This window comes from Thamnophis elegans, chromosome 1, assembly GCF_009769535.1.
Source record: "Thamnophis elegans isolate rThaEle1 chromosome 1, rThaEle1.pri, whole genome shotgun sequence".
NCBI lineage: Eukaryota > Metazoa > Chordata > Lepidosauria > Squamata > Colubridae > Thamnophis > Thamnophis elegans.
This window is the reverse complement of record NC_045541.1, coordinates 155,755,602-155,779,890: the sequence shown is the minus strand read 5'-3', so window position 1 is coordinate 155,779,890 and position 24,289 is coordinate 155,755,602. Positions and strand designations below refer to the sequence as shown.

Sequence of the window (24,289 nt, the reverse complement as noted above, 5' to 3'; positions counted from 1 at the left end):
TAGAATCTATCTGAATTTAAGTGCATATTAGCTGTAACCATATTCCATAACCTAAACAAAGGTTTCATATAAAATAGTTACAAAGAAATGTAATTACTCAATTGCTCAAATTCCTTCATAATATACAAAGGTTTGTATGCGTAAGAAGTTCTTGTTTTATTTTGCATAAGGAACAAACAAAAATTAGACTACAGTTATTCTCTAATGATTTTTCCTTTGTTAATCCCACTGCCTTCTAATCTGGAATTTTAGAAAAACAATTTCTTCATTGATTTAAAACAGTACCTGAAGAGTACTACTGAAGTTGAATACAGCTGGTTGTTAAAGGGTATATAAACATAGATGTTTCAAAGAAGGAACTTTACATTTACTTCATCTGTCTTGTCTGATTCTTTAAAAGTCTAACTTACTACAAGTTAATTGTAACAGTGATTACAAGGACATTGTTGAGGACATATGAGTGTCATCCTATTTGCAATCTAGTATCCCAGAAGCCTATTTGTTATATTTTGACATATTTTGTACATTTGATATTTGATGCAATAATCTATACTTCTCCACTGCTTTTGTATATTTTATTTTTTTGCAAACTTAACTTTAAATTGCTCTCATCTAGAGGTTTTCATGCAATACCATAGTTTAAATATTTTAGCTCTTTACTTATTTTATTTTCTTACCAGAGCAATCAATTTTGTATACAGTTATTTCCAAATAAACAGGTTTAAGGGTAAGGCTGTTTTCTGCAAGATGCTTTTCTGAAAAATACAGAGAATTGAAGCTTTAAACACTTGAAGCTTCAAATCACATTTGTCTTGCCTGTCTTTGTTCAGTTTCCTCTTGAATGAAAAGAATCAAATTACCAATGGGCACACATTCAGAACTTCACATACACTGATTTTACTGAAAGCAACTGAAAGCCTAGGAATTTAGTTCTCTGGTGTTGCTCATATAAGGTTACCCTAGTGATCCTTAAAATTTTGACAAATTTACATTAATCTCAAAGGTATAATTTTAACAAATAAAAATCAATGTTGATTTGAGTTGCAGTAGACATTTTGTTCAATATATCTGATAAACCTCAGTGGCATCATACGAATTTCCTAAACTTCATGCCTGCTTACTTTTTGCACCAGCCATCATGCACCAGCAGACATGAAGTTCAAGAAATTCATATGATGCCACTGAGGTTTATCAGATACATTGAACAAAATGTCTACTGCAACTCAAATCAACATTGATTTTCATAATATATTTTCAGAAACAGAAGCACAAATTAATCTTAGGACCATCTTTGTTTATATATAAAAATCACATTGTGCAGAATTTTAGGACAGGAACAATATAGGAGGGAAATACTACTTTAAAGGCCAGTTTTGAGATTTCTGATAGGGCATTGCTCCCTAATCTGTGTTTGGAAATAATAGGTTTGCTATAAGAATACTGCACTTGATTCATAATGCAGGCACCACTGTTTTCTTTTTAGAAAAGCAGGAACATGGGGATACCTTGCAATAATTTCAAGCAGGAGCATCAATATCTTAACATTTTGCAGGATAATACAATTTTATCCATCTAATTAAAATGTTAATTGTATTTAATATTAGGTTCTATGGAGGCCATCTGTACAGTTACATGTGCCACATGGCCTCAAGGCACTAAACTGCCAACCTCTGCAATGCATTGCTTCATGTGTAACATGTTTCTCGGAAGCTTTTAGTGTTGATGAAGTGATCTGCATTAAGGAAAGTATAGGAACCACTGAGCTAGGATTAGATAAGAAAATTACTTAAGTAGACACTCAGCTATTGTAATTATTCTAGTAGCGACTTTCAAAGAATTAAAGCAAGTTGCTGTGATAGCATATATGGTTGCTAGATAGCCAAATTTGAACTAGTTAAGTCACTGCTATCTCCCCCAATTAGAGTAAGGTCCTACTTATTCCCCACCCAGTTAGCTAACTACCCCGTTTCCCTGAAAATAACACCTGCTCAGATAATAAGCCTAATCGGGCTTTTGAGCCCTCTCCAATAATATTGCAACACAGCAGCAGCCATGATGTGACCACACTTGCCGCCTCCTGCACCTCAAAAATAATAAGACCTCTCCGAAAATAAGGCCAAGTGCTTATTTTGGGGGTCAAAAGAAAACAAGGCCCTGTCTTATTTTTGGGGAAACACGGTCGTCTACATACTGTATGGTTGTTCAGAGTGAGCAAAGAGAAATTTTATGCCTCATTGAAGAGCTATTTGGAGGAAGAGCTGATGAAAGTACAATAAGAGGAGATTCAAAAATATTTTTTGAAAATAATTGTAATAGAATTTTATATTTATATGTTTATGTCCATATTTTGATGGAAGTATACTTTGTAAAGTGGTAAATACAAACAAAAAATAGGACATTAAATAAGAGGGAATAATTGGAACACCTAGAGAAAGGTGAATTAACACAGAAATGTTATGGATATATGCTTAGTAACTGTAGAATGCTGAATGTTAATTTAACATTTAGTTTTACTGGCTTCATGATAGTCCCTTTTTCAGGGCTTTAAGTTTTAAGATTTCTTCAAGCTAAGGATTGGTAGTTGGCTGGGATCATATTATATCATACCAATTTAACTGGGATTTTTATAAATAATTTGATCCTCCTTGTCAGTTTTACTTTCGTTTACAAATACAAAATTTGTTATTCGGATATGTATTACAATGTGTCTTTTTTATTTTTAAAAGCCTGAGGAAGAGCTTGATCCTGAAGAGAGGGACAATTTCCTCCAGCAGCTTTACAAGTTTATGGAAGACAGAGGTAGTATGTTTTAATTTGCTTATATATAGATTGCAGCCTGCCAACTCCTCTAGGCAGTGGAGTTACAGCAGCTGGATCCTAACCTTTATAATAGGCTTGATTCAAGTTTATCAACCAAAGAAATTCCACCCCAAACTCTTGTCCTCTCAAACTGAGATGTGGGTGTATTCATTTTTTAGTTCTTAATTCCCAAAGTATTAATTGCATCTATTGACATCTGAAAGGTTGCCTACTTGTGACAAATGGTTACATAAGTTGTTATAGATAACAAAATCCAGTAATTTCCTAGCACTATATGTTCTTGAATGGGAAACGATTTTTAGGTAGGCTTTGCTATTCTGAACTTTTCAGTTGGCTTTTTCACTTATTAGTAAATATCTAAATGCTATATTTTCCATTGATAAGATTTTAAGTCTTGAAGTTTCAATAAGCATTATATGCCACTAAATGTCTAATAATATATATGGTGGTGGTTAATATAATGAAGAAATACTATTTATACATTACTTTTAGATTGTGATTATTATTTCTCTGGAATGTGTGGGTCATTGAAGCTTTAGTCCTTTTACTGTATATTTTTAAAATATTATTTCACACACAAAAAAGAGCCTGGAGTACTTGACTTATGACCACAATTGGGGCTAGAATTTCAGTCATTAAGCAAGTCATGTGACCAGAACCAATTTTATGACTATTTTTACCATGGTCAAAACAATGCTGTTAAATAAATCTGGCTTCCCCAATTGACTTTACTTATTTGAAGCCAGCTGGGAAGTTAGCAAATTGCTATCATGTGATCATAAATTGTTGCAACTATCTTAAATGAAAATCATTTGCCAATCATCCAAATTGTGATGATGTTGGCTGCTGGAATGGTGCAATGCTCATAACTTCAAAGATGGATCATGTCACACTTTGCAAAACCATGGTAACTTCAAAATGTTGTTAAACAGTTGTAAGTCAAGGACTACCTATTTTGGGGACAGAATCTATGTCTATGTTCACTTATATCCATGTTGGAATTTCTAGTATTTGTAATAATACCATTTAAGAAATATATTGCTATCTCTAAATATACATTTAAAATGATCTGTTTCACCAAAGCAGTTTCTGCAGGCATCAGACAAGTTGAAATGCATTGTTGTATGTTCTAGTGTAAAATGTTTGCATCATAATATTATCTCCTCATTTTTTCATTAATTAGGAACTTCTATCAATAAACCACCTGTTCTGGGCTATAAGGACCTTAACCTCTTCAAACTTTTCAGACTGGTATATCACCAGGGTGGGTGTGACAATGTAAGCATAACTTTTCTTAAATTTATCCTGAGTTCATGCTATTTGATTTCAAACTAGGAACATGCTAACATGCTTTATTTTCTCCCATTCTTTCTTCCAAGATTGATAGCGGAGCTGTATGGAAACAAATTTATATGGACCTTGGCATTCCTATTTTGAATTCAGCTGCTTCCTACAATGTGAAAACTGCGTATAGAAAGTAAGTGATCTCTTTTTTTTCTTAATTTGTATTTGACATGAACTGGTTGATGAACAAGAATTGAGTACAATTTATCAAGCTTTTATTTGAGCAACTCCTTGTCAAATGATCAAATTAGTCTGGATTCAAAGGAATGTAAGAAGCAGAGGGGACTGGGATAGGCACTAATGATGGCATCTCACTAACAATAACTCCTTTGTGCAGGAACATTTTATTATTCGTAATTTTCTCTCTTTTTAGCCAAACCCATTTGTAGACTGTTTACTTTCTCTAAAGAAATTAAAGTTTCAGAAAAAAGCAAAATAGTAACCCAATCAACAAATAGAGTTAATAACAGGTGAAGTGCCTGCAAATCTCACCAATCATACTAAAATTATTCTTGTAACTCAAAAATCAGAAAATTGGAAAGGAGGAGACGGTAACTTGAGATGCTAGTGTTGACAGCCCACTTTTTAATCTGTTACTTTTGAAAGAGCTTGTGGGGATTTCAAAAAGAGTATAGCATCCCTGTGTACTCTTTTAAATTTGATGGGAATTATTTTTAAGGATATCTCATAATGAATATGTACTTAAAAACCTGCAGGTATCTTTATGGTTTTGAAGAATACTGCCGTTCTGCAAACATTCAGTTCCGAACCATCCACCACAATGAACCAAAAATAATTATAGTACAGAAAAAAGAAGAGCAAATGGAAGAAAAGGTAAAAGAAGAGCCTGAAATGTCTCCTGTAGAGGTTCAGAATGAGATGGAAGAAAACAACTGTAGCAGTGAAAGTGAAAAAGAAGAACTGGAGCAGAGGTCTCAACGGGTAAGCAACTGCACTGTAAAAAGAGTTGTTATAAAATAAGCACTGGCTTTCATAATTTAGTTGAGAACACACGTCCTTCCACCGGATTCGCATTCTCCTCAAATACTGGCTCCATTGTCTGTGCATCAGTAGTGGGTTCCTACCGGTTCGACCGAACCAGTAGTGGTTTGGCGGCCTGAGTCGCTGGAACCGGCAGCGACCCAGGCCTACCACGCCCCCAAACTGGTTCCCTGGGCGGTGTTGACAGCACCATCTTGTTTCCAGTTCTGCGCATGTACGGAACAATTTTAATTGCACTGTGCATGCGTGCACGCAAAGCGCGCACACGAGCAAACTGGCAGTAGTGCCTGCCAGAACCCACCCCTGCTGTACATGTAACACTGAACATGTCCAACCTTTTCAAATGTAGTTTTATTTCCACTATTTTCAGTATTTCCACTTGCCCTATAATAAATCCTCAGGATGGTCTGAACAAATGTGTCTACAAAAAGTTGCCTCTCCTAAAGCCTGTGGGATTCAGTTAACAGCAAGCTAGGATTGCTGTCACTAAGTGTTGTGCTTGCTCTTTATAACCACATCTCTTAGCGACAGAAATTCCAATTCCAGTTGCTGTCGTAAGTCAACAACTAACTGTACACGGGCCTTCCCCAGCGTGAGAAAAAGTATTGCCCCCTTGTTTTCATGCTGGAGGAATATCCTTTCTAAGATTAAATATGTCATCTAAGTTATTGCATTAACTTTATCAGGGTATTATGAAATGTAATGTATTCTTAATCTATAATTCCAGTTCACAATTTGAGTTGCTACTGAATTTATAGAGAAAAGAGTTTCATAGGGATTGGCATGAGCAAGTACATTTCATGTTACATCTGTATTTCCTGCTACTTCAATTAATATGACCCAGTTATTCCTATCACTGCTCTTCCAGCAGTTGTTCAAGTATCAAATTATAGAGCATTGAGAAAATGATAAATATTTGGTTCATTTTGAAAAAGGTTGACTTGCATACTAACTATAGCTTGGTTTGTGTATTGTAGTAAATCAAAGTTTAATGATGCTTTATTTTAAAAAGTAACAATCATAAAACATCCTAAGTCATAAATTAAGCATGTCACATTAGAGCTGTATGTGATTAGCCACTGTGTAATTTCTTGTGTTCTTGTCTGCATTCTGCAGCAGTGGAATTTATATGTTACATTTCTAAAAGAAAAGCTAATTCTCTTCTTTTGAGAACTATTCTGGTTGTCCATTATTTCTTCAGTAAGCCATTAATTAAGAAAAAAACACCATTATGGAATTGTGCTTCCTGGAAAGCAACAATCCATCTTAAGCAGGATGATATTTCATTTCTTTCCTTCCATAGGGACGAAGAAGACATATCCGTGATGCGTCTCTTGTTAAAAAAGAAGATGAAGATGATAAAATACAAGATAAGCTAAAAGACAGTAATAAGGAGAACAAAGACATAGAAGAGATTTCCAGTAATGCAGAGAAGATTGAAAATGATATGGCACTTGCAAACAGAAAGACTACACCAAAGCAAAAGGAAAAGAGAGCAAAACAGGAAGAGGAATCTGACAGGGAGTCAGATGAAGAGGAAGAGAGAAGGCAAGGAAATTTCTTCAGGCTTTTGTCTGGGTTGCTGAACGTTGTATGGCAATGATAATAATAACTTGTGAAGAATGGGGGTCATTATTTAATAGGCTCAATTTAACAGCAAGGATAGAGCTATATTGGAGTCAGCAGTCATTTTACCTAATCACTGCCAGGAGGTAGCAATGTGGGTTTCAAAAATAATACAGAAGTAATATTTTTAAACCAGCCAAAATCAGTACGTTTTGTAAAACCTCAGCAAAGTCCCCAGGGCATCTCATGTTAAATCTGGTAAGCTGCTCTGGTTTTACAAGACTTTAGCCATTTTTATTGTCTGATAATTGCACATTAAGGAGATCTGTATTGTCAATTCCTGACTTAAATGAAGTGTTAATTTTCTTTTCAAAATTAATTCATAATTTTAGCCTTTATATTTACTGAGGTCAGTAGCAGAATCTATATCTGGATTCTAATTACTATATTTTTCCGAAAATAAGACATTCCTGGATAATAAGCCCAATTGGGCTTTTGAGTGCACGCCCTTCCTGAAAATATTGTAACATAGCAGCAGCCATGATGTGACCACGCTCGCTGCCTCATGCACCTCAAAAATAATAAGACCTCCCAAAAAATAAGGTCAAGTGCTTATTTCGGGGGTCAAAAGAAAATAAGACTCTGTCTTATTTTTGGGGAAATATGGTATCATAGTTAATGTTATGTCTTAAGCTTCCTGACACAGTGCTTGCATTCTCCTTACTTAGGTGTAACTACTTTAACCTAAAGAATTCCCAGGATTGTATGCTGTCCTTTTACCCCTTCCTTTTTATAGTTCTTGCATTCCCTGCCCACCCCACTGTGTTGCTGAAAATTCATCACAATTTTATATCATTCTAAAATTTAAAAATGCATAAAAATACAAGGATAAACTCTTAATATGTATACAGTTTTTAATAGCAGTAGCAGTAGACTTATATACCGCTTCATAGGGCTTTCAGCCCTCTCTAAGCGGTTTACAGAGAGTCAGCATATTGCCCCCAACAATCTGGGTCCTCATTTTACCCACCTCGGAAGGATGGAAGGCTGAGTCAACCCTGAGCCGGTGAGATTTGAACCGCTGAACTGCTGATCTAGCAGTAGCCTGCAGTGCTGCATTTAACCACTGCGCCACCTCGGCTCTTTGATTCTAGTGCAGTTTAATGTGTCCTCCCCCTTTACCAGAAGACGGGGAAGGAACCCACATGTATAGCATGGCCCTTTCTACATTATGGATGTAGTCCTGCTTTTAGAAAAAAAGGAAACATCCATTTTCAATCATGAAAAATGGTTTGTTCCTTATCTTAATGTATGATTAAAATTAATCCTGGATTAATAGTGATCCATATTCAGACAGTCAGTGTATAAAACCGAAAACAAGTGGTTGTGCTTCCAAATCTTTATGACTGAAATGGAGACTGAAGAGGCTATGCTTGTTTTCATCATGCTAATTAATGCCTTTGCATTATGACAAAATTCCCACTGTCATGTCAAAAGACAGGTACAAAGCCCGGTGTTGGGTTTTCTATGTTGTGTCAAAATGTCCTTATGACAAAACAAACCTGCTAGTTTTCATCTTTCTGTATTAGCAGGATCATAAAATTTGCATTGCTTTTGAGCAAATAGTTGAATTTTATCCTTATATAAAAGGTTGCAGAATGCAATTAGGCATTGCAATTCTAGTGCAGTTATAATTTCATATTGTATATTTAGGGGAAAACAGGGTTACATAAATGATACAGAGAGAGCTGAAGCACATTACGTACACCTTTTTTCATTTTTTTTGGTGGGGGAGTACTTCTTTTACAACAGTAATATGGGAGTACTATCTTATTCTACAAAGGCAATTTAAGTAATTGCCCCTTTTTCTCACACTAAAAATGATCATTTGATAACAGCTCTTAAAAGGCTGGAACCGAAGTATACGTATTCCAAAACCTGAGAAAGTTGCACTTCTCTTCTGTAATATCTCTTGTTTTATTACATGTTACTAAAGTGGAGATGCTGAAAAATTACTTTTATAATTTCTAAGTCTGTGGCTGAGATAAGATGTGAATTGGAATCTTTATGGTTTATGCTTTTCATATTTTTATCACATTCTAGCTTTTTTACTGTTGGATAATAAGCATCCTTCTGCCTAATTAAAACAAAGGTTTGAAAAAAAAGAGTTCAGAATTATGGCAAGAGAACAATCCATTTGCTGTTAGTTCAGTGAAAAACATGATAGTTAAAGAACACTCCTGTGGGTTAGTATATGGCTTCAAGCAGATTATTCCTGAGAGAATGTAAACCTAACAAAACAGGTGCTCTCCCCCACCCCCACTAGGTTATAGTCCTCCCTTAGGCATGAAGGCCAGCTGGGCAACTTTGGGCCAATCACTCTTAGCCCAACACACCTCACAGGGTAGTTGTGTGGAAAATAGGATGCAGGAGTATTAGATATGTTTTCTAACTTGAGTTTTTTTGAGAAGAATTTACTACTACTTTGAACCCTGTGATGTAGCGTGTTATCACTCATCCTTTTAATAAAAACATGTATTTATTTAATAGTTACACACAATCCTCCTGAAACCCACTCATGGGAATGCATCACAAAAAAGTACAGACAAAATTGTGCATCTATTGTAATATAATATTAAAATACTAAGCTAATCCATCTTGACTTTTTTTTCAAAGCAGATAGCAATAGCAATAGCACTTAGATTTCTATACTGCTTCACAATGCTTTACAGTCCTCTAAGCATTTACAGAGTCAGCATATTGCCCCCAACAATCTGGGCTCTCATTTTACCAACCTCAGAAGGGTGGAAGGTTGAGTCAACCTTGAGCCATTTAAAATCAAACTCCTGGAATGAGCAGTGAGCCTGCAATACTGCATTTTAACCACTGCACCACCATGGCTTTAATGGGAACCTCTCAAAACTCCCAAGTTTCACACATATTAATCTTTTCCATTTAATTGTATTCATGCAGCTTCTTAATACAAATCATAACAGCTAAGCAAGTTCATAACAAATGCAGCCTTTTGGCTTTGCAGGCTTTACAATCCATTTAAAGTTTTCAAAAGTCAAAATTAGAATACAAACAAACAAAACTTGGTGACGAAAGTAGAGTTTTCAGTACTGCATTGATACCATGATGTGTTTAGCAACTGAAATGCATTGATTAAAGTTTCTGGAATCTTTTTTTTAATTCAAAGAGAGAGGAAAATGCAGGCCTGAGAAACCAGATTCCTCAGGATCAGAGAGCAGAACAAAAATGCAATCTGTATACAGGGCATATATTTGGATTGAGCTGTCAGTAAGTTTATTAAATTTAATTTTAGTGTCACTAATTGTGTATTGTGATAGATGATCCCGTAGCCATTTTACAATATAATCCATCTAAACCTTTACACATGCACAGATATATCCATATATAAATATTCAGTCCTATTCTGTGATATGTTCCTGGCTAAATATTATGCTTTTCATTAAAGTAGAAGAAAAAATGTAAGTAATTGAAGTTAAACAAATTCATTCAGCACAATTATAGATGTTAATCACAGGGTTCAATGTCATCCCAAACTCTAAATTCTCTCTTTTTTAAATGAAATATTTCAGATATAATATTTGAATGACTTGATATCTACTTAGCATTGTGATATCCTAGTAGATTTTGCAGCTAGAAACCTCCATTGCAAAAGTAAATGAACAATTAAAATTTAGGAAAGGATTGTAAACAAAATATAGGTAGTTCTGACGTAAAACAAGAATTGGGACAGGAATTTCTGTTGTTAAGTGACACGGTAATCAAGTACGATATCACATCACTGTACCACTTAGTGATGGCAGTTCCAGAACTTTTGGTTGCCATTGTTAAGAAAGCCCACTGCTGCCATGATTTCTATTTGCAACCTCCCACCAGCTTCCCTATTGACCTTGCTTGTTGGAAGCCGGCCGTGAAAGTTACAAGGGACAATCACATGACCATGGGATGCTGCCAGCTAAACACCCAGTATGAACACGTGACTGCAGGGATGCAGTCAGTGGTGGGATTCAGCCAGCTCGCACCACTTTGGGAGAACCAGTTGTTAACTTTCTGAGCAGTTTGGTGAACTGGTTGTTGGAAAAAATCATTAGGGCAGAGAACTGGTTGTTAAATTATTTGAATCCCACCACTGGATGTAGTACCTGTTGTGTGAGGAGCAGCCATAAGTACCACTCGTTCAGCACCATTGTACGTTGAATGGTTGTTGAATGAGTGATATAAGGAGGAATACCTATAGATGTACAGGTACCTATAGGTAATGAATAGATTAGGTCTAATATGCTTCTACACAACATTAATTGAAAAGCATTATGAACACTTGGAGTGGGTAGTTACTGAAATTGAAAAAAACAAATGATTGAAAAATGTTAAGTGAATTTTAAGATAGCATATGTGGGAAATTAAATAAAAATGCATCACTTTGTGTAAAACCTGCAAAACCTCAACAAAATAATTACAGTTCTTTATCTAGGACATTGTGCTACAGAGAACAATGCAGTTTCTACATGAATTTATTTGTTGTATAAGGGATAGCTAGTACACGTATTATTATGATTTTAGTTTTTAATTTTTTATTTCATAATCTAGGAATTGGGAATATGAGGCATTGGGAAGGATGATGCACAAGTAAAAGAAGTATCGTAAGTGGTAAGGAACCACTTCAGAAAACTTCAGCGCAGTAACAAAAGTTAGTCATGCAAAGCTGATCATAGTTTTCCTTGCGACTGATCTGGGCGTTGCCTTTTGCTAATCCTTGACATGGGATTGATCAGATGCGTGTAGAAGATTCATTACTTGGAAAGCACAGAATTTCCTTTCCAAGTCATTTTCCTTAAAGGAAACGATGGCAGCACTATAGGTGACTTGAAAAGAGTGGCATGAATGGGGAAAGTCACAGTTATCTACATTTGGCATCTTAATTAATTGATACCTTACTGTCTATTCTGCAGCAGGGAAGAACTTGAAAATCAAGAATCGGAAGGAGAGGAATGTGAAGAAGATGCAGAACCTTGTCTTACAGGAACCAAAGTAAAAGTAAAATATGGCCGTGGTAAAACACAGAAAATCTATGAAGCCAGTATTAAAAGTACAGAAAACGATGATGGAGAGATTTTGTATTTGGTGCATTATTATGGCTGGAATGTTAGGTAAGGAGGAGAATGGTAACCTTAACTGAATATTGATTGCTACCCTGTAAAATTTCAAGGTGGACTATTCAGGTCTATTTCAGATGCCTACAGTATTTCAGTCCTGCTCCCACCCCTTTTTTATTGAATATCAATGTTCTTAAATATTGTCAGATACAAATATTGTCACATTGGCTCTGTTGAAAGATGGAACCTGAGTTACAGTGAGATTTTTTTCCGTTAAAAAAAAGTCATGGAGAATTGTTCTTCCCTTTGATTTGCATATGGTAGTGTGTAGAGGTTGGCTCTAGATAATTTTTTTTGCTGCTGTATATATTCATGTTCAAAATCAATAATAATTTCATAGTAAATCATGGGCTGAATCTGTCCAGTCCTTGCTATCCCAACAATTTTTAATTAAAGGCACAGGTAAAAAAGGAGAAAGAATAAGAGTTGAAAATTGTATCAGATTAGGTGGGAAAATTTAAAAGTTCTGCCAATAAATTATTTCTTTGCCAATTGTATTTATCTATTGTGTTGGAGTAGGATGTAGGATTTATTTATTTGCCTGCTTGCTTATGCTAAATCCATACAGGATTTTTTAGTTGCTAGGATTTTACATTCAGACAACAATTTAAAGAGATGATTCTTAGAATTCTGCATGTTAATGTGTAATTTGAGATTGCAGGTTAAAAGTTATTTTTGTAATTACTTTTGCAAAAGATGTGAAATTTACCCCCGTGATATTGCACTGAGGGAAATGGATGCAATATTCCTTTCCTTGTAGATACGATGAATGGGTAAAAGCTGATAGGATTATTTGGCCTGCAGAAAAAGGAGGGCCAAAGAAGAAACAAAAGAAAAAGGCAAAAGTAAGTCATGTTCATAAATTATTTTTCACATCTAAGTAAATTTATAAACATCTTTCCCTTCCCTTATTTACTATTTTCAATGTATTTGAAGTAAGAGAAAATTATCACCATTAAGACCAGGAAAATAACCATTTATACCAGGGGTAGTCAACCTTTTTATACCTACCGCCCACTTTTGTATCTCTGTTAGTAGTAAAATTTTCTGACCTCCCACTGGTTCCACAGTAATGGTGATTTATAAAGTAGGGAAGTAACTTTACTTTATAAAATTTACAAAGCAGAGTTACAGCAAACCCCCCACCGCCCACCATGAAAGCTGGAACGCCCACTAGTGGGCGGTAGGGACCAGGCTGACTACTACTGATTTATACAAACCCAGGTTTTTCTGGAAAAATTTTTGAGTAATTTGAAGGGATGCTTCACTTTTTTCATGAAATGAAATATTGAGGTGCTTAGAATGATAAGATTAATGACCTAGGGTTAATTTGATCTTTCAAAGCAGATCTAGGAAACTCCTATTCCACAAATGGAGATCTGTCACTTGACACTGATTGTGTCCTTTGCTGAGCAGAAGCTCTACAGTGGATATTATCATGCATTCTGTGATGGAAAAGTCTAAACTTCCTGTGACAATGAGATCTTTTATGTTTGTATTCAGAGTAAAGAAGACTCTGAAAAAGATGAAAAGAAGGAGAAAGAGGAGGAGAAACAAAAGGGAAAGCGTGGACGTCCTCCTCTGAAATCAACTCTTCTATCAAATCTCTCTTGTGGTCTGTCTAAAACTCCTAATAGTGACAGTAAATCAGGAGTGCGAAGTGCACGCAGCAGCCTGCTGGATTGTTCACCCCTGCTTAATGGGACAGAAGGTACTTCTGCTTACATGTCATGTGGCAATCAGTTTTTTGCTCAGTTGCTCAAGCTTGCAATGAGGCACATTAAGGTAGAAACAGTTTTCTGATTTTAAAATCAACACATTCTTGTGTGTGAAAATATACAAGTAATTGCAAAATTATTACATGTAGTGCTTTTGCTCTCTACCTCTGTATTATAGCCTCTTTAATTTTTTTTAGGTATGCCTCGCAGGCAAACAAGACGTAGCTCAGGAATGTTGGATTCTGATAGAGGGTCAAATGGTGAGAATTTTTAAAAATAAACTCTAGGGAGAAATTTCACAAATTTGGGGAAAGAAAGAGCAAGTGCCAATCCTTAGATGAAGAGATGCATGGTGCTATCTGCAATAAAGAAAGAATCGAGTGTATATTATTCGCCACTTACTGATATAATGAACACTTCCATTTACATGAAGGACTTTTATAAAACAATTGTACAACATTTTGGAGACAGGGTTTTACTTGGCTTTAAAGTGATGTCTGGGTCTGGACAAAAATAACTTACATTTAAACATAAATATACTTTTCACTAACATAATCCTACAGCGAACACACACACACACACACACACACACTCCAAAGATGATAGGTTTACTTACTTTATGACATAACCCCAATTAATACCCTTTTAAATTATATTTTGTGATATTTTTTAGAAATTAAAGGGGGTATTTTTTGTCCACAGCGCCTCATTAGAGGCCAAAGACCCACTGAAACAAAATGATTTCCAATGCTAATGAAAATATCAGAAGAGAAAGACTAAATGAGCCACTGGAAATAGCATGTTTCATAATGCAAGGACTACCACAGAGAAATATTGAAATTCTATTCTTTTAATTTTATCTTACATTAGAAATTAAAAATTAGGTGGCAACTTTTGAAAGGATTTCTCTAAAAGTTCTAGAATAGCCACATACAGCCCTTCAGTTTGTAAGGCCTGCCATGTAAGTTGAAGTCTTTTCTTTCTTTATTAAATATTAAGCTGGGACATGACTTGAAATATGAAAAAATGAAATTTTCTTTCTCATATTTGATGTATTTTGCAATCCTAAATAAAATTTTGTCGCTGTGTTTGTAACTAAAAATTACTTAAATATTTTACATGTTTCTAGATAGTTCTCATTGGAGTACTAAAAGCAAAAATTCTTTGAACATTGTTTTTTCTATGTAGTATATAAATACAATATTTATGAAGATTTCAATCTGAATTTCTGCCTTTTTATCTTTTAATGTTGTTTTTAATAGACTCCGTTTCATCAGATAGTGAAGCAGATGAAGCTTCTGAAAAGAACATTAATGAAGAATTTTCTCCAGCTAGTTTTGAAATGGAAAATGAAAAACGAACAGTTGATAAGCCTGTTGAAGAGATTGCAAAGATCTCACAAATGTTGAAAGAGAATGATCAGAATCAAGTTCATCCTTTAGAAAAATTGAAATTAGAAGGTGAAGAGAGTGAACAAGTGGTTCAGAATTGTGGAAATAAAAATGATCAAATAGAAGATGTGAAAAGAGAGGTGGAGAAATCACCTAAAGGAAAAGGCCGGAAGAACCGAACAAGAGAGTCTTCCCTAGAGAATTCAAAGAATGCATTACTAAATCAGGAAGAAACAACCAATGAACCTGATGCAGAATCTGAACGATTAAATCCTTCTTCCTTGGAAAATAAAGGTTTGAGCTCTACTTCTGAAAATGAAACAGATCTCTGGGCAAAAGATAAGAAGCTTATGAAAAGAAAAGTGATAGAACAGCCATCACCTGACAAAAGGGTACGACAAGAGGGTGAGCTGCCTGTGCCAAACATTGTGACTGAAGAGAAGGCAAATGAATGTTATGGGGCAGAAGAATGTAAGGATTTCAGTGGTGATGACTCTCTTCGAAATGAGAATGAAGAAATGCCATCATTAGTGGCAGAATCAGATCAACGGCTCCATGTTCGGGGAAGTGAACCCTTTGATGGTTCTTCAGAGGAAAACCGTAGCACACTGTTGAAAGATGAAGATGACTCCATGCCTCAGATTGGTCCTGAAACTCTCCTTTGCCATGAAGTGGACTTGGATGATCTTGATGAAAAGGACAAGAATGGACCTGAAAGTTTGGTTGCAGAAAAACAAGATGGTAGTAACCTCACTTCAAATCCCCCTATGTTACCTTCTGTGATCCAGCCAAATTTCTCTGTTGCCTCACCTCTAACATTTAGTCAGGATGAATCACCAAGCATAAAAAGTGAAAGTGACATGACCATTGAAGTGGACAGTGTGGCTGAAGAGTCTCAAGAAGGCCTCTGCGAGAATGAATCTGCCAATGGGTTCGAAGCTTCCAGCAACTGTAGCATAGCTGGTCCAGAAATTGGAGAAAAGGGTAAGGACTACCTATTCTAAGTACAAAGTTTCTCTGTGGTGATTTAAATTCATTGAAAATGCATTTTACAATATACCAAAAGATCAGAAACCAGATCCTCTGACTAATTCCTCATTTAACTTTTTGAAGACAAATGTAGGACTTCTCACATTTTAGTTCATTTTTCTCCCGCCAAGGCGTAATACTGATTTTGGGGGGGGGGGGGGGGAGAGATAGAAGAATATTTTTCGTATTTTTTATCCTGTTCAATTTGGATTGCCTTTGAGTATCTTATCTGATATGTATTAATGTTGCATCCATTAAATAAATGGTTGAAATCTTTGAATTGAAACCTAATTAGGGTGCTTACTGCAGCGTTGTGATAAGTATATTCTCAGGTTTATTTTTTACTGGATGATAGCCAGTGGTTCCTTTTTAGAGGAGGATACAACTTGCAATAGCAGCAACTTGCATCTATTAGCAGGAAGTTGTGATTCTGTTCACTCTGAAAACAGTTAGCAGGTATAAGGAGGCTGTGAAAAAATGATTTGGAAGTACAATATAAAAAAATAAAATCAAACTATAAAAGAAATCCCCACAATTTCATTAACCTTGTAAAGTAGCTCTGCACCATAACTGCAGCAGCAATTACTGCAGGCGTGGTTTCAGGCACACTCACAACACCCAGGCAGCAGCATTTTGTCTTGGGGAGAAGTAAATATTTAGAAATTTAAGAAAAGACAACTTTCCCATTTATTCTATTTTTCTTGTGGTTTCTCATGTAATTCACATTATTCTCTTGCTTTAAGAATGCATTAGGTGTATTTATTGGAATTGCTTCTGCATGTCTTCTGTTGTACATTCCACACTCTACTCTATGTCCTTCACAAGATGACTCTGTTGCCTTTCTTGACACTTTCCATACCGTCCCTTTGGGGCAATGTTTTTATGTCTCTGAAGTTAACCTTCATTATACAGTGAGTTTGGACTGCTACAGATTTTTTCTTTCTGTTGTCATTATGATCTCTTGGGAATGGCAATTTTTCTGGCTCTTTTTATTTCTTACACAAGTAACTTAACATTTTAAACAATGAAACATGTTATATAGAATGACAACTTTCAATTTACTTTCAGGACAAAAAAGGCCTGGGGATAACAGTGGTAGTTCACTGGCAAAGCGGCAAAAGAGAACCCCCAAACGAGCAAGTGCGATAGTCAAAAGTGAGAAAAATGGGACAGGTATGTAGGTTTTTTTCCCCCAGAAAGGATTTTGTACTTTTTGTTTTTCGTACTTGTGTTATAGGTATACAGAGCTGAATTTCCCTGAAAATATTTAGAGAAGTGCTCTCAAGAAGAAATTTTGTGGGTTCACAATTTATAGTATCTTCTTGCTAAGAATAATAGACAGAATTCTGCATCTGTGTCAGTTTGTAAAGTGCTAAAAAAATGTGATCATCATAATCATCACTCCTTGGGTCAGTGTGAAAGGATGGGGGAGGGGGTGGAATTACAAGCAGTAAAATGGCAGTCCTGGACACTCTGATCTGCATATACATTTAATAGGTTTCATTGAAACGGGCTATTTTTTATTTTTCATCCCTCTAGCAACCATTACCCGCCCCAAGCCCATTTCCTCATGTGATTTGATTCACCTCTTCCTGTTAAACTTTTAACATTTTCTCCCACTGTTACTGGTCAGGACAGTCTTGTACAAGTGACCCTGGCATTATATGACATCATTTCCAGACAGACATGTTTGGTTTTTGCAAGCCCATGCTGGCCAGGAGTTCTTTATCTAGGGAGCTCATTGATAAAAAAGACCCTGTTGAGAGTTTTCTCCCCCCTCCCCCCTCAATTCTTAGTCTCTGAATAATTGTGACCACAGTGGCTGCTTTACAACCATGATGTTTTCTTAATGACTGAAAAGTTAGGTTGGTGACCAATCAACCTGTTTTATGAGCATCATGACTGTAATGGGCACATTCCGTGACTGCAGGATGAGGACTACCTGTAATATTTTTTGGAAGTATGTACAGTATGCGAGTCTGTGTACTAGCATTTTAAGCTTAAACTGTCATGACTGTATGGCATCCTAGTTGGAGTTCTCTCCTTTTCAGAAATAGTTGTGGGACATTTCACACGGATGTGCCATTTAAATATAAGATGTTTATACTCTTCTATTTAGATGAAACTATTTCAGTTGAATTGTAGTACAGCAGGGGTGTCAAACTCATGGCCCATGACAGATGCGTCAGACTGGCCCTGTGCACCCTCGATTTAGCGAAAGGGGGAGGAAGTCATGATACATTATGTGATGACGCGAGTTTGACACCCCTGTGGTGCAGGGAAAGGTAGTCCTGGTGGCCTCTGGACATAATGTTATTCAACTCACACTTATTGTTGTATAGGCCTTATTGGCTTAGGCAGATAAAATTGAGAAACTTCTCTTAGTACTGCAAATAGTATTCCAGGGCAATCTGAAAAATCTCCACATTGTGATTTAGTATGAAAAATTTAGTTGTTAGCTGCCATTTTATCCATATTCAATGTCAGGTTTTAAATACAATTGGAAATAATTATATAGTTCCCAATAGCTCTGACTTTTTCTAAGCTTGCACGATCAGAACAAGTTTTAGAATTGAGAATTATAACCGAATCAGTTTTGAAGGAGAAATTAGGGAAGCTGATGGAACCTCATCCCAAATGTTACAGATGATGCCCCCAGTTCTGATTTTATTTGAACTATTATTGTTTCATATGATGTGACTGTTTGCAATTAGAACAGCGAAAGTTAAGTTCAAATGAATTCCTAGTAACAAAGCTGACCTTAGATATATCATTCTCAATCTAACATACTTCATAATATTGTGGGGAGGATAAAAAGGAAGTGGTGAAAAGAAACAAAATATATGATCTTGAATCATTTTTTGGTTCTTTCCCCTCAGTATGCAGTATTGCTTGAAACGGCTCTGTCTTAAAGACATGTTAGGATTACCGAGATTATATTATCATTAAAATATAGTGCTGTTATGTAAAATATATATAAACATCTGACACCTCCTAGCATTAAATATATGCCCTACACTATAAATCTGTTTGTGTCTTGTTCTAGGGCAAAGCAGTGATAGTGAAGATCTCCCTGCCCTTGACAGCTCAAGTAAATGTACTCCTGTAAAGCATATTGGTGTAACAAAGCCACAGAAGCTCAATCGATTGCCTGCCAGAGTGGTATCTCCTAATATCAAAGATGGGGATAAGGAGAAGCAGAGAGAGAAGAACCATCATGTTTCCCCAAGAGTGTACAAATGGACTGTCCAGCTTAGTAAGTCCTGTGTATAAATAGACACATAAGCACTGGGTTCTTTTTATTCTGTTTCTGTTCTAAATTAGTAGTTAGTAAAATGGCCCCTTCCTTGTGCTAAAGGGTGGAACATGAGCTTTAATCACTATAAGCAAAACACCAAATGTATTGTTCCAATTTGATTTTTTTTAACTGGCTGAAATACTACTATGGTAGTATAGTTTTGGCAACGGCAGTTCCAGTACATCTGGTTGATTTTTATGAATCCTGTGCTGTTAAGCAAAATGTTACATGGTTACCGTTTGCTACCTCCTTCCAGCTTCCCCATGACTTCGTTTGTTGGAAGCCAGCAATAAAATTTGCAGTTATATGACTAGGACACTGGGCTGATCAGAATTTTGAGGACTGGTTGTAGGTACCACTTGTTCACTGCCATCGTAAGCTCAAACAGTCGCTGAATGAATGGTTGCTTAGAAAGGACCACCTATATATGTAACATTCACACTTTAGTGCAGTATTTTAGGCTTATGCTAAAAATCTTTTTGCTGATATTTTATTGTATAAACAGATGAATTGGACAATATGAACAGCACAGAGAGAATCTCATTTCTACAAGAAAAACTACAGGACATCAGGAAATATTACATGTCTCTGAAGTCAGAAGTAGCGACGATTGACAGGAGAAGAAAACGATTGAAAAAGAAGGACCGAGAAGGTAAGTTTTGCTATATTCATTTGCATGAGTGGTCTGGCCATAACTCTTCCATACATCTTTTGCTCCTAGCTATTGACTTACAGCTTTTCCATTATCATTGGGGCGGGGGATTAAAATCCATAATTAAGAAAATTATGCTTAGCTAAAATTCCAGGAAGAAAAGTATATATCATGAAAATGCAAAATAAATCTTGCAGTGTGTCAAAACACAAAATATTTGAAGTGCTGTCCCTTGATATGTGGTTGATCTTATTTATTATTTAATCTTTACATTGAAATTGGCCTGCACATTGTTTAGAGTTTGTTATAATTGAAGTGGTATGTAAGTTTAAATGATTAGCCTGTCCTGATGTGTGAACATTACCAAATTCTAAACCCCAATTCTGGGATGCATTACAGCTGGTTGTTTCCAGATGTTTAAGGCTCCAATTTAAGCTAGTAGTTTTTTGGCATCTTTCAGACAATTTACTGGCCTGGTAACTGATAACCTGCAACACGTTGGAAACTTGACACAAAACTTCCCAGTTTGGGTAGATGATTTGGGGTAGGAGTAACATTGCATTATAGTACTAAAAGAAAATTGACAGCCATTAATATGGAAGCACATTTTTTTTTCTTATTTTACAGTGTCCCATACTGGAGCTTCCATGTCCTCTGGCTCTTCAGACACTGGAATGAGCCCATCCTCACCCTCCCCTCCACAGAGTGTGCTTGCTGTTGAATGCAGGTGATACTGGTAATTATCTCTGCTTCATGCAGCAAATTGCTGCCATGGACAGAAATCCGAAAATTTCACAGAAAGCACCCAGTTGGTTTGACATTGCCAAGTATATTGTGTATACTCTTCCACTGCTGGACTTGTCTGTCTCTACTCCTTTGTGCCCCTTCCTCTATTTTGTCCATATAGTTTTTTTAAAACAACACATTTTATCGTGGCGAATAATCTAATTGGCAACTAAAGATTTATGGGTGCACTTAAGACACCTCTGTCTTATGCTTTGTTTTTTTACTTTGCTTTAAACGGAAAAAGGGCACTTAATCTGATTTGAAAACACAGGTATCCAATGAAGCATTGGGCATTGTAAAAAAACAGCTTTCTTTAAGTAAAAGAGTAAGTGCACCAAAAATGGCATCAAAATAAGTTAATCAGAAAATAATTACTGTTGCACTTTTTTCACCGAGCTATATCTTAATTCTGAGCAAGAGTCACACTTTTATTTTTATGTTTTGGAAATGCAGTTGCTTTGTACAGACCTGCCAAAGTAGGTACTTAGCATTGTGCCCAGTTTTAAATTGGACAAAATAAATTGTGAAAGGAAGCGTAGTTGACTGGAAACTACCGTCTTAATGAGTCTTCCACTTTTTATAGGATTTTTCGAGCACATGATTATGCAAATATTTTAATGTTTAATGTTTACAGTGGAATTGTGAATAGGTTTTCAGTGGACTATCTTATCCCTTGACAAAAGTATTTTGTCTTTTTCTATGTAATTTCAGAGTTTTTATTTTGTTACAAAAGGCAAAAAATAAAATATATAACAATGAAGTTATTTAACAAAATTTCTAAAGCGGATTTTTTGTGTAAAATAAGGTATCTTGTGACTTGTTAAATATATTTATTCAGACATTGGATGTTGTATTTTTATGTATTTTTTTAAAAAAGAATAAAATTGGGGAGAAAAATTCTAAGTTAGGCTCACTCATTCAATAAAAAATACTTCATTTAAAGAGTCCATATACACATGGCTTTATGTATCAGCCATACTCGTATATGGAGTCCTTTTGTCTGTTCAATTTTTCACAAATGTACAACTATAACCCTGCACCCTTTCTTGAAAACTTTGGCAGCCCTTGTACTTGTTGCTTCTGAGGAACAAATTTCTTGGGTTGCCCTTACAATACTTTGTCACAATTTTTCATTTGTTGCGTTGCTGAAGTGAGTTATCTGCCAAAGTTGAGATGTAAAATGACTGTTTTAGCTGTGGATTGTTCCCACAGACTGAAAACAGTTTGTAAATAACTCCAGAAACCATGTATTTAAGACGGTTTGCATAGAATTGTAAATAGTGATTTTTAATCAATTTTTAAAATTCATCTTTGTACAATGAAAAGGGGAGTTCTGCCTTTTTCCTTGTTAATATACTGTAGAGTTATAATAGATTCTCTAGATTGTCAGATTATTAAACATTCACAGTATCCGAAGGTCTCAAGTGGGAGACATGTAAAGGGGTCATTTATTTAAGGCTCAATGTCACCTACAGTTCCATTTTACCAATTTGTCAACCTGTGATTCCAATTCCTTCCATTTTAACAGAGAACTAAAGAAAAAAGTACTCTTGTAAATGCACTTTTTCTGTCTTTTTCTTAAGCAGAGCTATTTCAATGTATGATACAAATTAAGCTCACTTGTGAGCATTAATAAAAGTTACATTTTTAAACTTAGGCCTTATTTTATTTTTTACAGTAATTGATTTTGTATATTCGCTGTCAAATCCAGTTGTTACAAGAAGTATAGAATCAATAGGTTGTGAGGACGAATTGCATGGTGCTAATAGTCTCACAGAGAATCATAAAAAGGATAATGCAGGTAGTCCTCAACTTATGACCATTCATTACACACTTCCAACCGTCACATGGGTTAGGGTTACATGATCAATGTTAGGGTGTTTGGCAACTGGCATGTATTTACGATGGCTGCAGAATCTTGGGGCTCATGGGATTGCTATTTGCGACCTCCAAGAGGCTTCTGACAAAGTCAATGAGGCAAGCTGGATTTGGTTAAACAACCATATGATTTGCTTAACAACCACAGCAAAAAAAGTGCTAAGATCAGGCACAACTCACTTAATTGCTTGGCTGGTCTCAATTCTAATGGTAAATCAAGGACTATCTGTATTTGTAACACTTCTACCACCATTACTTATAATCAAGATGTCAAAGACTGTAATCAAGACGACAAGACTCAGAGCAAGTAGAAACAAATATAAAATTACCACTTCTATTCATTTACTCATTTTTGCTCACAACCACCCATTCATATCTAATTCAAAATCTAGTTAGCCAGGCTACTTTCAGAAAAAAATGAGGCACTTAGTTCCATCTTTTCAAATACTACAGTTCCCACCCACTACTGACATGACAGTCCTAAGGTTAGCTTTTTTCCAAGCCACTTGATACTTTTCTCACATGAATGACATAGCTTTTTCTAGTTCATTTATATTATAACATTGTTTGAAAACGATCTCCTGTTTTATCACTTTAGATATCTAATTCTTTTCATTTGCTACAAAATTGGAAAACTTCCATGATAAATCCTTCTGCTTTTTATGGCACACAGTATTCTGAATAGGTCACATGTTCTTTCATATATGCCCATTCATACCTTCAAACAAGTAACGTGGCACAAAATCTATTTTCTTAACATGTGCACCAAACAACTAAAAATCAATATGAATATATAAATCTCAATCTCAATCTTACGTGGGAAATGACCCGAATACAAGACCAAAATACAACAAGACCAGCATACCTACACCTATATATATAGTTATTCTATCAAAATTATATATTGGAATGAAGAGGGAAATTAAAGGGCCTGTTATAATGAACAATTAAGAAATAGATTTTTCTAAATAAAGCCTAATAGAATAATTAAATTAGATCATTATTTTATCCACAACCGTGAGCAAATTTTTAAGGTTCGGTCTTAAACAGAAGCCAATTTTGGAAGGTGAAAGGAAAAAAAATTGATCCTGGTTTTGAAAACTGAACTGTTCTAAGGCAAAAGTGTAAAGCAAATAGTTTAATTAGTTACTACTTGAAATGGATAGTTAAACCAAAAAGAAAATAGAAAAACATTCCTATGCTATACATTCCTGTCTTCCATAGCATCTATTCTTCCAAGGTTAGCAGTCTGAGTTCCTTCAATTAAGCAGTCATCTATTGGGATTCGAGATATGTGCCTTTTCTGTAACATCTCCTGCCTTCTGGAATGAGGTTCCTTCTAAGATCCAGAGGGCACCTGTTTCTGCTAAGAAAACAGTGAAGACCTGACTCCTTGTGTAGGCCTTGGACAATTACACCTACAATGTTGCGCTTGTCATTTTTATATTGTAATTTCTTGTGAGCTGCCTAATATCAATGGGAATTGGGCAGTAGTATACAAGTTAAATAATAATATATTCAAACAAACAAGCACCTGCCATAACATTCTGAAAAACTGTAAAGATCCATCTCGGCAAAAAGGAATCCCACCAATTTACTGATGTATAAATGAATGAAACAAA

The 24,289-nt window shown here is 35.6% G+C and overlaps 1 protein-coding gene across 4 annotated transcripts in view; it reads left to right on the top strand.

Moving 5' to 3' along the window:
- The window catches only part of ARID4A (AT-rich interaction domain 4A), a 51,599-nt gene extending 30,469 nt beyond the window's left edge, over positions 1-21,130 (top strand). For 3 of the 4 annotated variants that reach the window (XM_032236091.1, XM_032236104.1, XM_032236097.1), the window contains 14 exons: positions 2,727-2,799; positions 4,004-4,098; positions 4,200-4,297; positions 4,881-5,106; positions 6,470-6,714; positions 11,712-11,909; positions 12,676-12,760; positions 13,419-13,626; positions 13,831-13,893; positions 14,896-16,008; positions 17,122-17,226; positions 19,100-19,309; positions 19,857-20,003; positions 20,631-21,130. In XM_032236091.1, coding sequence (XP_032091982.1) covers positions 2,727-2,799; positions 4,004-4,098; positions 4,200-4,297; positions 4,881-5,106; positions 6,470-6,714; positions 11,712-11,909; positions 12,676-12,760; positions 13,419-13,626; positions 13,831-13,893; positions 14,896-16,008; positions 17,122-17,226; positions 19,100-19,309; positions 19,857-20,003; positions 20,631-20,734 — 2,970 coding nt within the window. In that variant the 3' untranslated portion in view covers positions 20,735-21,130. The remainder of the gene's footprint in view (positions 1-2,726; positions 2,800-4,003; positions 4,099-4,199; positions 4,298-4,880; positions 5,107-6,469; positions 6,715-11,711; positions 11,910-12,675; positions 12,761-13,418; positions 13,627-13,830; positions 13,894-14,895; positions 16,009-17,121; positions 17,227-19,099; positions 19,310-19,856; positions 20,004-20,630) is intronic. The other variant, XM_032236111.1, reaches the window with a different exon arrangement.
- Positions 21,131-24,289: the final 3,159 nt, after the last annotated feature.